The following is a 14,584-nucleotide window of genomic DNA, read 5'->3' on the forward strand; positions in this document are numbered from 1 at the left end:
ACTCTAGCACTCTGCGTGTCTCCTATTGACTCTGCGTAGCCTCCTCAATCTTTGCGCTAGTCCTTCAGCACTATCTCTACCTCTCTGTTATGCACTCACTGCCCCTCACTACAACTCAGATCACTTGTTCGAATTTTCTCAGCAAACCCCGCTCCAGAAAATCGAACTCACTGATCAATCTTGGTGTATCTCCAACTGACCCTCAAGCCTCCTCTTATACTTTTTCTGTTGAGTCTTCAACGGTCGAAATTAAATCTCTAATCAACGGCTCAGATTAGATTTGGCTTGATCCATGTCATTTAGAACATTCTCACCCGGTTTTATATTGATACCCATTAATATTTTAATTTTCCTCAGTTTAGACTTAGGAACTCCATTAAAAAATTAATTATTTTAATATCTCTCTAACCGGGTGGAATTTCCCCAAACCATTTATGGGCCTTGGAGACCTCATGTGCTTTAGCGTCTCCACCAATTTTCATGGCTAGAGCACATCTAATGCTACCCAAATCAACATATTATTGTATATATGTGCTTCTTGTTAAAAAGTTTGTTCAATTTTGAACGGACATATAAAATATTATTCTTTATTTTTAATTAATTAGCCAACATATATTTAAAAAAGAAATTATTGTAACGTTGTGAGACAACGTCTCCCCCATATACTGTGGTATAGAGCGCCTCTCGGCGCAGCAAGATATACAAACAAGTCTCTAAAGTTTTGAATCCAAGAGGAACTAGATCCACCCTCTATACACACAAAGTATATTAGAGATAATAGTGGAAGAGATTGACAAAAGAGATCATACAGTAACCATGGGATCAACATTTATATTGCAATGAACATCATAAGTAGATGACACCCAGTATTCTATGCATAGTAAAACATTTCCAACTTGGGTGAGGATCAAATGAACATTTATGTACTTAGGTATTGTCTATTTGCCTATGGAACCATCCTGTAGAGCAAGTAAATGTGCAATGGATTTGAGCCCTGTGTCCAATAATCAACCAAAAAAAGCATCAAAGTTAAGCCACTTAGAAGTACTAAAAAATATATTGAAAAAAACCATCATTAAAAAATTCATGTATAGGAGTAGATTGCGATGCATCATGTAAAAACAAACTAAAGATCGAAATTTTCTAACCAAACTGAACACTGGAAATGTTGTGTTTACACTCAAGAGGGATAGGAATAAACATAAAAATGAGAGTGGAGTCATACATTCATTTGATGATAAATCATTGCAATATCTCATAACATGGTAGGAGAGAGGATGAGTATTGTTACCACAAAATCCAGCAGGCCCTAAGGAGGGAAAGCCTATCGGACAAAGAGCTAGACTAAGTGCTAACAATGGCACAGTGGTCCACTGTCACCAAAGCCAAGGTCTCCTACTCTTTATGGACTTTCACTGATGGGAGGAGTCTTGGTAGGAAGGAGATCGCTTAGAATAGATATGCTTGGTATAGGGTACGAAGTGATCAGCTAAACTTTATTTGAAAGAGAGGCTCAATAATGGTACAAGGCTTCAAAGAAGCAACTCGCTCTCTAAGAAAAGCCCTACAAAAGAAGGCACAAGACCTAGGGTTTTGAGGTTTTTTAATGATAATAGTTATTCACAAGGTCAAGGCCCAGGAGAAAAGGCTTCTTATGATTTACTTCAACAAGCACCAAACTCATACAGCCTTCAAGGAAGTCCTCAAGTTGAGGGAGAATAACCTAGGGTTTCCCTCTTGGAACAACACCTAGGGCAAGAGATTTTATGGATGAAACTCATGTGGATGCCCACCAAACTTGGAGCATAGGTAGCCTAGACCCTAAGCTTGATGTTTAGGCTCTCGAATTCCAAAAAATTCTGCTCCCTAAAATTTTGCTAGAAGCCCTAGATTTTCACCCTAGCCATAAAGGACTAAATTTTAAAAGGAAAATCTATGGAGAAAGAGGAAGTTTGACCACCATGGACTTGGACTAGTGCCTTGTCCTTTGGGCATATGGAGTCTTACAATTTTTTAAGGTGAGATAAAATGTCCCTAATGTTGAAAATTGGGGCAGCTATGGGATGAGCTTCCCCATAGGAACCCATCTACCCCAAAAGAAACCCCTCTTGCCCCAAAGAGAATTTAATTTGGGTAAAGGAAATTACTTTTTGACTCTCCTTTTATTATTAATTGATGTGACAAATTTACTTGGGAAAGTAATCATCAAGCATGTTGAAAATATATTTAAATATTATTAGCAAATTTGAATTTGTGTTTTTCCCCCCAAATTTGCAAGTCAGCGTCAAGTCGGCCTGCCCAAAAGTCGTGACCCTTCGTACATGGAAATAACTATAAATTGAGCCTAATTCGTTCCCCAAAAGGCATAGTTCAAATCTGATCTGAGGCTCATTCATCTGAGGCTAGGAAGCTCACATTCTTAGACAGAGGGTCGAGACCCTGACACAGACTTCTGAGGCAGAGGGCTAAGACCCTAACACAGTCTTCTAAAATAGAGGGACAAGACCATGAGGTAGATTTCTGAGGCAAAAAGGGGCTGAGAACCTTGAGGTCGAGAATCCTTAGCTATGTTTCTGAGTAAAGAGTCGAGAATCCTATGGATAAACTCTAAGGAAAGAGGTTGATCCCATGGCACAATGCGAGCTCAAGAAGTAGGTTTGGAGGACAATCTGTTGACCTTGTTGGAGTTATGTATAGGCATGTTTTGGAGGGTTACTTTTGTGGTTCGAGCCCTATATTAGGGCTATATCTGTGTAGGTACAGTGGCCTTAAGTTTTGTGTTAAGAGGACTATATTTGCATCTCTTGTTGTAGCCCTAATGGCACTAACCCTCTACAGTTAGGGTGTTGATTTTGTGACCTTCAAGGCCTGAACTTATGCAACCTTTATGAAGTCTATTAGGAGACCTTTGCAGCCTATTTGACTAGCCCTATATGTGCCCTAAACTACTAAGATTGGTAGCAATATATATATCAGTGATATATGGATATGACAGTGATCTTTGGGCTATGATTCTTATCCTTATGTCAGAGATGTTTGGACAAATATTTTAGATCATGTGACAGTACTGTTTGAACAAAGATTATAGTTCTTATAACTGTGATGAATGACAGTGATATTAGCACTTATGAATGTGATATATGGCAGAAATGATTATCCTTATGACAATCATAATTGGCAGTATTAGTTGTTGTTGTAACAGCGATGTATGGTCGTGACACCTATGCTTGTGTTCATGATATATGGCTATGATACTTTTGTTTATGTTGACAACAATATTTGACCATGATATGGCCTTGACAGTGGTACATATGTAAGCTACTTACAGTGACATGGAGGCAGCCTTATCATCTTCTATATGACAGTGATGTGTGTGATAGTGCCTCTACGACAGTTATATGTGACAATGCCTCTACAACAATGATATGTGACAATGCCTCCATGACAGTGATATGTAGAAATGCCTCAATAACAGTGATATGTGACATTGCCTCTATGACAGATGTGACAGTGTATATGACAATGATGTCTATGACCATGATGTACATGACAGTGATGCTTATGACAATGTTGACAGCTATTCTTGTGACAAGGATAGGAGGGATTGTGATTAAGGAGTGCTTGTGATTACCTCCTTGAGAGATATGTCTGTTGTTATCTCATGAGCATCTACTTGACCCAGGATTGGCTCTAGGTGCCTGGTGGCCTAATGTGAGTAATGATGAAAGACTTATGTCTCATGATATTTGTACATTGTATCTCAGATGAACAATTGATGCATATCTAAGAAGTAGAATTTGGTTGGGTTTTCCACCTTGTGGGGTTTCTCCCTAGTCTCTGACCTAAATCCTGGTGTCTCTATTGCGTATATTATTCTTCTATTGTTCCTTACTGTTTTGTTGCATTCTTGATGTTATTGTTCTCTCTACATAATCGCTAATGATGATATGATGTTATGGGGTGAATGTAATGTTGGAATTTCTAAGTCTAATTGTTAGAAACCCTTCATGAACTTTTCTTATTTATTTCTGCCTACTTGTTCTGATTAATTAATAAGTTATTTACCATGTAAATATTGAAAATAAATACAAGTACATACATGCTCAACACATTACAGATCATCAACTAAAGGAAACAAGCACACAAGTGACACTGTTGTTTTTGGACCAATGTCCCCGGAAAAACCCAATGCGGGCAAGTCGGTGCAGCTATCTGAAGGTTTTATTATTATGCAGTTTCTGAATACAATCTAGGTGCCAAAACCGGCTCACCCAACAGAGAATAATATCGACAGTAGTACCTCTCTGTCGGAGATAGATGTTCCGGCTAAAACCTCGGATAAACACTCCGACAGCTCCCAGCTCCAATCTGCCCCACGAAAACCCCAGCGTCAACCTCTAGGGATTGTGTCAACCTCTCTAGCCAAGCGCCACCCCAATAACCCCTGCGTCAACCTCTGGAGGCACTGCGTTAGCCTCTAGATACTCTGCATTACCCATGCTGGCTCTCAGAGGCACTGCGCAGCTCCTGGCTGCCGCTGCGTGGGCCCTCGCTGGCTCTACGTGGCCTCTCACTGGCTCTGCATCCCTCTCTCCTGGCTTCTCCGTTGATTCTCCCAGCTTCTGCGTTGATTCTCCCGGTACCCTCTCTGCCTCTCTGCTTCTGTATTCACTGCCCCTTAGCTGCAACTTTGACCACTCTCTCAACTTCCTCAGAAAACCTTGCCCCAGAAAATCGAAATCTTGATTAACTCAATGTATTCTCCAAGTGACCCTCAAGCCTCTCGTTATACTTTTCTTGTTGGTTCATCAACCGCCGAGATTAAGTCCCTAATCAACGGTTATGATTAACTCTGGCTTGATCCATAACTTTTGGACCCTTCTAACACAATTTTATATTAATTCACATTAATATTTTATTTTCCCTAAGTTTAAACCTAGGGACTCCATTAAAAATATTAATTATTTTAATATCTCCCAAACTGTTTAGAATCTGCCCAAACCATTTCTGGGTATTGGAGATCTCATGTGCTTTAGCCTCTCCACCAATTTTTGTGGCTAGAGCGCATCCTATGCTACCCCAAATCAACATGTAATATGAAAATGTTGAAGAAGTTTAAAATTGCAATTATCTACAACAAAGAACAATCTAGCCCTAAAATTTACACCTAATAAGCCTCAAAATCGATGCCCTAAGTACCAATTTCAAATATTTACCTATTTCAAGAGGTAATGGAGTTTAATGGAGAATTCAAAGATATTCATCCACTAGGAACGTTCATTACATGTCATACAATGGATAAGATATGCAATTCTCTACTAGAAAGCTTTTCAAATTTAATTTTCAACAATTAGGGTACAATTTTAACATATTCTAGAGTAGCAATTCCATATATTAAACAAATTCAAGAAAAAAAATCCAACAACATGAGCATTTACAAAATGACATGCAATATCAAGGTTACTTGGGAGCGAGAGCGAAAGCTAGGAGCGGGAGTGGGAGCGGGAAGTGACATTTTCAAAGGCTCCCGATCCGGGAGCGAATCGGGAGTGAATTACTATATAATATATATTTTTATATATATTGATGCATAAATGTCAACAAAAACATGTAGAATGATGAATTAGATATAAAAAGCATAAAAACATAGATTGAACCATATAACATCAATCATCTAGAAGTTATAATCTTCATCGACCACGTCCACAAGTTAGTAACATACAACATATCAAGTCTCATGATTCATCAATCTTAAAGTTTCAAGCTTCCAAAATTCAATGCATAACATTTATCATCAATGATCACCAAAATTATATAAAAATTCTAACATGAAATGAAATGTTATAAAATGAAATGAAATGAAACAACTTTGAACTTTCACAAAGCATCATATTCATAGTTCATTACCAATGAGTTATAATTGCCAACTTCAAACTTCAAACTTAAATTGTCATATATTATTGTTTACAAAAAATATCATAATAAATATGAAATAGTCAACAGTTATAAAAACTACTAGAAACTAGAAAAGACAAGTAAATCTATTGCCTATTGCTAATGCTTGGGCTTCTTGCCGCCACGAGAAATGTCTAATTTCCGAGTCTTGTTGGCAAATCAGGATCTTTTTCATTACTATCACCCTCAAAGCATTAATATCCAGAGGTATCTTTGTCATTACCTTTGGATTTGTATAGGGATCTTTGTCATTAATATCACCCTCTAAGCATTAACATAAGATAGAAAAAACATAGCATGTCAAGTCAAGATTTTGTTTGAGTGATGGGTACATTTTTAGTAGGGACATGATAGAGGAGTTCGACAACCAATGTCACTAGCATCAAGAGACATAGAGGGATTGGTGCTCTTGATTAAATACGAGTTCCATACCCTAGTACATGACAAAATCCAATGGAAACATTCCAATCCCCCCAATCCTAAAATCTTGAAGAAGTGAGAAGTCAGTTGAATTTTGAGTGATCTAAAATTCTACTTTCTCCATATGAACTCCAATGAGGTCCGAACCAATGTTGCACAAAGCGCGATCGGGATTTAATCGGCGCCGGGAAAAAAGCGGAAAAAAATCGACAAAAGCGGGAAAAAAGCGGAAAAAAGCGGGAAAAAAGCGTTTGGCACAAAAATATTCATTTTTTTTCATTTTTTTTCAATTTTTTTAATATCTAAACCATCTACAACATAAAATAAATACATTGACACATAAATATGATAAAAAAACTAATATATAAGATGTTTAATATCATTTCTAGCGCTAAAATCACACATAACATTGAATCATGTCCTGAATAGTAAGTCCTGAGTCCCAAGTCCAACTCAGCCTCAAAATATCAACAAAAAATATGATAATGTATCTCATCATGTCATAATGTCATATACAATAAAATGAAAGTCTAATCCTATTGATTTCCTCTGCCCCTCTTGCGAGAAAATGGCACAGCTTTCTCTTTCCCTCTAGATGTAGAAGCTGGTGCCTGTGCTGGTGGAAATGGCAGTGGAGTCTGACGTGCTCTAGAAGCTGAAGAACTAGTAGTAGCAGCTACAGGAGGCTTAGGTGGACGGAGACCACGTCCTCTACTGGTGGTAGTGGTAGCCCAGGTAGGCGGTGTCACCTCCTCCTCCTGCTCCTCCAACTCCTCCTCCTCCTGCTCCTGCTCCTACTCCTGCTCCTGCTCCCCCTCCTCCTCCCCCTCATCCTGCACTAACCAATCCTCAGTGGGATCCATGAGAGGCCTCTCGGTCTCAACCCTCCATTCAGCAGTGGTGTCAATCCCATCCAATGAGATGGCTTCCGTATCAGGTGTCTTACTCTTCTCTAGTTGTCTCACCCACAATCGAAGATTGTAGTAGACATAGACCATGTCATTAAGTCTATGGGACTCCAACCTGTACAAAGTTCATGAAATAATAATTAATAATTAATATTATAAAAAAAATATTGTTTAAAACTTTAATGAATTCAAAAATTTATTTGGAAATTTGCAATATTTTAAATGTTTAAGTGTTAACCTATTGCGCTTCTTGTTGTGTATTTTTTCAAATACACTCCAATTGCGCTCACATCCCGAGGAGCTGCATGTTTGGCTGAGGATGCGTACGGCAAGATTTTGCAAAAGGGGTACTCTGCCACCATACATCTTCCACCATGCGTCTACAACAAAATTACAAATAAAATTTTAAATAAACATAAGAAAAAAATGGAATTTGAAGAAACAATGAAATTTGAAAGTTGAAACAAAGTTACAAAGTACATACTACAAACTAAAAAATACCTGGCATTTTAATCGTCCTATCAATGACAGCCATCTCAAAGCCAAATGTGCCACCTGACAACTTATATTGCTCAATTTGTCTAGAGATCTCCATACGTTCTTCTGGAGATCTCACCATCTTCTGGACACAGGTTAATAATCCTTCCACGACCTCAACATCAAAATTAAACCCACATGCATAAGAAAATGCAGGGTTCAGGAAAAGCCCAGCAGCATGAATGGGACGATGGAGTGTGTTGTTCCATCGCTCATCAATGACTTCCCATAGAAGGAGTTGTCTCTGAAACCCATCATCTCCCTTATCATCATAGTAGGACCGAATGGCTTCTTTGGCCCTGTCCATGGCTTCATACAAATAGCCCATTGCGGGCTTCTCACCATCAACCAACCGAAGAACCTTTACCAAAGGTTCTGTAACAGCGCACACCTCCTGCACTCCCGCCCAGAAGTCTTCCTGGTATGAAACTAGTCTGCAGACGGCCTCTCCTTCTGGTTTGCGGCTCATTGACGAAGCACGCCACTCCTCTGAAAGAAACATTCTCTTCAAATCCCACATAGAATTCAAGAGGGATTGAAGAGATATGAAACTCGTCGCAAACCGTGTAATGGCGGGGCGCACCAACTCTTTGTTGTTGGTGCATTTTCTCATCAAGCTAAGCACAGATGTGTGATTGTAAATAAATTTTGTGATGCTTTTTGATGAGTCAACAACCTCTTTGACAAAGGGAATTTTCCCTATGTCCTCTAACATCAAATCAATACAATGGGCAGCACAAGGTGTCCAAAATAAAGCAGGATGCCTGTCCATAAGCATTCTACCAGCAGCAACATAATTTGCAGCATTGTCCGTTATGACTTGGACAACATTTTCTGCACCCACCTCCAAAATAAACACATCCAGCAAATCACATAAAGTTCTTGCATCTTTGATTTGATGAGTTGCATCAACAGATTTGATAAACATAGTCCCCTTGGGACAACTAACCAAGAAGTTTATAAGGGTTCTCCCCTTTTGGTCAGTCCAACCATCTGACATAACAGTGCATCCTGTTTGTGCCCATGATGCCCTAAAATCCTCCAATCTTTGGGTGCAGTCACGCTTTTCATCTTGAAGAAGCCGGCCTCTGAAATCATGAAGAGAAGGGATTTTGTACCCCGGGCCAACACTGGCAATAGCATCAACAGTAGGTTGGAAAAATGGATTACTCCTTACAATGCTGAAAGGAATATCACTCCAGAGGAGAAATTTTGTCATCAACTTGTCAGCTTGTTCTTTTTCAGTTCTTTTTAGCATTGAACCAATAGTTGGTTGTGAACCAGGTGTGGTTCGAGGAACAAAATATGATGATGCAGCTACCGGATTGACTGACACTGCAGTAGAACCAGTGCCACTTGGCCCACTTCCTTCAACTGACCTTTTTAGTTGCCTTTTGAGTTCTTCTTTGGCATCTCTAGTGTGCTCTAATTCTCCCAATGCTCTCATGGCTTTTTGGATAATTTCAGCATTTGTATTTAGACAGGGCCCCACATCATGTCCAGGGATTTGTGCAAGGTGGAACTTCAACCTGTACACCCCCCCGAATATTTCCTTTCCACACAACTTGCAATACAAGTTTTGTCTATCATTCGGAGTTTTAGGGTCACCATATTCCCAGAAAGGATCCAATTTCCTTGGCATGTTTGTTTTTGAATTTTGAATTTGCAAACCTATGGAAAAATAAGGATTAGGAAATAGGAATTTAGGATTACATAATACAAATTACAATTTAGCATTTGCAAAATTACAAGTTAATTATTTCCAAAATCCCAATTTCTAAACCCAAGTTACCCAACCAAATGCCAATGGCAAATGCCAAAAAACAATGAAAATTCAAAAAAAATAAACAATGTTTAAAAAAAATGAGAAAATAAAAATAAAAAATTGGTTCTCATAGTCATAACAAATTACCCATCCCAAATCAATGAAAAATTTCAAAAAATTCTTTAAAAACAATGAAAACCAAAGTTTTTATAGAAGCAAAACCAAAAAAAATTAATCTACATACCTCTTTTATGGACAAATTGGTGATCTTGGCTTGGATTCCTCCTAAAAACGCTTGGATTCGCTCCCAAATCCGACGGAAACCCTTCAGCTCCTCTCCCTCACCTCTTCTCCTCCTCCTCCGCGCGGCGACAGCACAATGAATTAAAAAAAAATCGAATTTGCCATATAAAACCCCGCTGCCCGCGCCTCCCACGATTTTTACGCAAAAAATCGCGATTTTTTCGAAAAAATCGCGATTTTTTCGATAAAAATCGGTATAAAAAAAAGTGGCGATTTTTACGGATAAAAATCGCGATTTGATCGGGCAGAGGAAAAAATCGCGATTTTCCGATAAAATCGCGATTTTATCGCGATTTTAACAACACTGGTCCGAACCACTCTCAAACATCCTGAGTCATTTCATGGTAATGTTAAAAATTTAAGTAAAATGATGAAAATGAAAAATGAAGGATAATGTCACTTTTACTTTAAGAGTTTAACATTACCATGAATTGCATATCAAAACTAGGGCCATAGGGTTGATCATTAGGTTGCCCCAGTCAAAACATCTTGTTTCTTTGAAAAAAATTGCATTTGGAACGTGTTTCCAAAAAAAATTGCAAAAAAAAGAAGGGAGCGAATTTTTTTTTAGGGAGAAGCGATTTCGAGAACGCGCTCCGGGAGCAGGTTCTAGGAGGGGAGTCGCTCCCCCGCAATCCTGTGCAATATATCGATCCAAAAATCCAAGAAGTAGCTCCAAAGAAGTACGAATCATCTCCATACATCGAAATGCATCCAAAGAGTCTCCAATAGCCAAAAAAACAAGTGTGAGCTCTTTTCAAGAGAAAGAATCCAAGTGTGATGATGATCTAATACAAATGAGGTTGAATTCTATTTATATGAGTACCGCTAGGTCGAATTTAGCCTATAAGCCCCCAAACATTATAAAAATGGGCAAAATACATTATAAAAGATGGTTGGGCATACAAATTTAGCACGTGGGCAAACGCTAAACATGAGCTCTACCCCTTATCCATGGCCATCACCCTAGTTCCTATAGGCCTTAGATGAGCCCCCTCCATCATTAAGGAACCCATGATTCTCCCAACCCCTATGTTGATTCCTGGTAGCATCGAATGTGCTCTAAGTCTTAAAATTTGCAAGGAGGCTTAGACGCATGCATTCTCCAATACCCAGAAATCACTTAGGGAAATTCCACCCGGAGATAGTTTTATTAAAATAATTAATTATTTTTAATGGGACCTTAAGTCTAGACTTAGGAAATTAAAACAATTAAAGGGTATTAATATAAAGTGTGGGTGAAACTTCTAGAAGAAGGCGAAGATCAAGTCAATATGATCCTAACCATTGATTAGGATCTAATCTGGTTCATTGATTGATCAACGAGAGGATTAGAAGAGGAAGCTTGATGGCCACTTGGAAAAAATAACGAGAGTTCAAAAGATCGAATTTTTGAAGCAGAGCAACTACCAGAGAGAGATTCGAAGTAAGCTTTTGTAGTGAGGGGCAAGGATAGTATCCGAAGGGAAATTTTTCCCAGTCAAACGATACTCAGCAAAGAAGGCAGAGGAAGATCCAGCCGTGGCAGCGCTGAGCCAGAGCGGCTGACACAAAGCCACACAGAGGCAGCGTAGAAGCCAAGGGGGAGTCCGAAATTTGTAGACGGAATTCAAGTTTCAGAAGCCAGGAGCTTGGGTGTGAGACCGAGAGGCAGAAATCAAATCACCTAGGCAAAAAATCGACCAGCCAGAGGATTGACTCTGTTCCCACAGAGCTTGACGCTGGGCTGTCGTAGACACTGCGCAGAGGCAGCCAGAAAAGTCAAGGGCAATCATTCTGGGGCTGGATCAGCCAAGATTTCCAGTGATAATGTGAGGTAATCCCACAAATCTCTTTGTCAGGTTTATTCTCTGTAACTGGATTGTCGGGAAGGCTTCCAGAGATGTATTCAGATTTTACTACTGCATAATAATAAAACCATCAGATTTGTTGCACCGGTTTTCCCACATTGGGTTTTTTCGTGCACATTTGTCCAAAAATAACGGTGTTATTTTGTTGTATTTTCTTTCTTGCTCAGTCTCTTATTTCCGCATATAAATTAATTAAGTGAAGATTGCAGTGTATATATTTCAATATTTGTCGTAAGAAACTGCAAATAACTTGCTCATGTAAATCTCACAAGTAAGAGAAATATCATCAGTTGCTACAGTAGGGATTCTAATTTAGGAATTTTCACACCCTAGTGGGCAATGAATTGTCCTACCTTAAGGGGGTATCCACTGCTATATATTACACAACATGCTCTCATCCCCTGGAGCCCCGAGCAGTTATGAAGAAAAATCAATCAAAGGCAAAAGGCATATGAAGAAGGGTGGAAAAACAAAGGTCGAGGTAACTCATGTACCACGATTTTCTCCCTCCTACACTCATATACCCAGGTGTGGGCTTCCCTTATTATAGCTACCCTTGTACCATGACATGTGGTCTGGATGATTCCCCTGATCCCCACTCTGTTCCATTACTTTATCATTTGCCACCTACCACTTGAGGGATGTACCATGGACATGTCACCCCTTTTAAAGGATGAAACCACCTAATAGGGTCCTTGATTAACCCCCTTACTGAGCTAAGAGACACTTGTACATGCCAATGCCCACTATGGAAGGGCATGCCACCATGAAGTGCCCCATTGGTTCCATGGCTTGTAAGCTCTTTTACTTGATCATTCTAGTGATTTATTGTATTAGAGGGCAAGGGCACACATTGGATTTTATGCAGGATTGCATGTGGGTCTCCATTTTGGGCTTGGTCTCCCTATATGGGGTCCTATACCTCCAGAGGGCCACACTGGGACTTGTGAAAATTTCAAAATTGAAATCCTATTGCAACAACTAGAATTAATTCTCCTAATTGTTAATTAATTTAACAATTTATTTGCTACGGCAATACCAAATTAATCACACTGCAACCTTCACAAATAAAACTGCGGAAATAAATAGCGTTGGAAACTAAAAAAATACTAGCACACACACAATAAAAAGGACATCGTTACTTTTGGACAAAAGTCCCAAGAAAATCCCAACTTGGGAAAACCAGTGCAGCAGTTGAGCGTTTAGATATTATGCAGCAGTGAAATCTGAGTACAATAATTTGGATGTCGAATCTGGCAATCCTACAGAGAAAAATACTGGCAAAAATCTAGTGAGGAATTTTCCTCACACCACAGGCAAATCCGACACTGAAGATTGGCCTCTAAAACCCTCTACGAATTGCCCTGTGTCCATAGTTTTAAAACTCCGACTCGGATTCAGAACCAGCCGAGGGTCCAACACAGACTCTAACTCGGTATCGACTCGGCCTAGTTGATTTCAATGACTCGGTCTTTGTAAAAAATACATTAAATATTTATTTTTTATGAAAAACATATTTTTAAAGATTTTCATTCATGTTTCCAAACTCAAAGCATTAGAATATAGAGAGAAGACAACATATGATCAAAGTATGCTCATGAATATATCTATTATATCAAAATGGCACCCAATGCACTGTCCAATACATGTAATATATAGAGATCAGAACAAAAACACATAACCAAGGAGGCTCTAAATGGCCTCTACAACAAAACATCACTAGTCACTATTGCTAAAAAACAAACACCATCTGGCTCAGACTCTGAATCAGAGTCGGAAGAGGAAACCCATGGCTCCTCCTCTTCACCAACATCTCCAACTGCAACTATAGAAGTATAGTACTAGCAGCAGTTGCACGCTGAGATAGACAAGCTATGTGTCTGCGGCATGGATGAGTAGAGGAAGTTTCTGCAATTAGAGGACTTGGGGTTGGGCCTAGTACTAGTGGATCTGCATTTAACTGAACATTCTGTTGTAATGCCTCCATCTCTAAATCCAAATCAACACCAATATCCTCATCAGGGTCAAACTCTGTTGGTTGACTCTCCACTACCCAATCTGATGATGGATCAATATCTTCCAACACAATGGGATCTGTATCAGGTCTTTTGTTCAGCAATTGGTTGCGTCTTAGCCGGAGGTTGTATTGGACGTAGACTAGATCATTTAACCGTTTTTGTTCCAAACAGTTTCTCTTCTTTGTGTGAATCCTCTCAAAGACAGACCAATTGCGCTCACACCCAAAAGCACTACAAGTTTGACTCAAAATACAGATTGCAAACTTCTGCAATTGAGGACAATGGCTACCAAATGCCTCCCACCATTACGCTGCAAAAAAAATAGTTGTGTAATGAGTTAGCTCAACAAATTATATCCAACTTTCAAATTATAAACAAATTAACAAAATAAGAATTTGAAATTTGAAATTGTTTACCTGGCTCATCTACTTCCCTTGCAATCCTTGCTAGGTTCTTGCCAAAGGTTCCTGTGGCTCCACCGAAACAAGTGATCTGTAAGTGTATCTCCAGCTGCTCACTCTCCATAGCTACCATGCACTCAAGGCACTCAATCAATCCATCTCTAACCTCCCCAGTCAAAGCTTTTGCCTCCAACGCTTTATAATAATACCTTGGGTTCGGAAAAAACCCAATTGCATGTATAGGGAGATGGAGTTGATTGTTCCATCTTTGATCAATGATTTCCCAAATGGGCCCATACTTAGCCACTCTATCCCTGTATGCTTCCTTTATTTGTTCATTTTGTTAAAATTGGCAACTAGGGCCAAACTCCATGTGGATCTGATCATCTTATTTATGGCTTCTGATATTTTTCCTAGATTCCTCTCA

At 39.1% G+C, this 14,584-nt stretch overlaps 2 protein-coding genes across 2 annotated transcripts in view; both read right to left on the reverse strand.

Annotated features, from left to right (window-relative positions):
• Nucleotides 1-14,584, reverse strand: part of LOC149169646 (Flavin containing amine oxidoreductase family) — a 242,885-nt gene that overhangs the window by 121,774 nt on the left and 106,527 nt on the right. The gene's annotated exons all lie outside the window — the stretch shown is intronic.
• On the reverse strand, nt 7,204-9,702 carry LOC149169647 (uncharacterized). Its single transcript, XM_089427140.1, has 2 exons — nt 7,522-9,702; nt 7,204-7,398 (listed from the first exon to the last, which is right to left on the reverse strand). Exon 1 carries the CDS (start codon nt 9,460-9,462, stop codon nt 7,774-7,776), a length of 1,689 nt encoding a protein of 562 aa, XP_089283266.1. The 5' UTR covers nt 9,463-9,702; the 3' UTR covers nt 7,204-7,398; nt 7,522-7,773.

This window comes from Pinus tabuliformis, chromosome 4_2, assembly GCF_031772625.1.
Source record: "Pinus tabuliformis cultivar Carrire ecotype Pingquan chromosome 4_2, CPIR1, whole genome shotgun sequence".
NCBI classification, from domain to species: Eukaryota; Viridiplantae; Streptophyta; class Pinopsida; order Pinales; family Pinaceae; genus Pinus; species Pinus tabuliformis.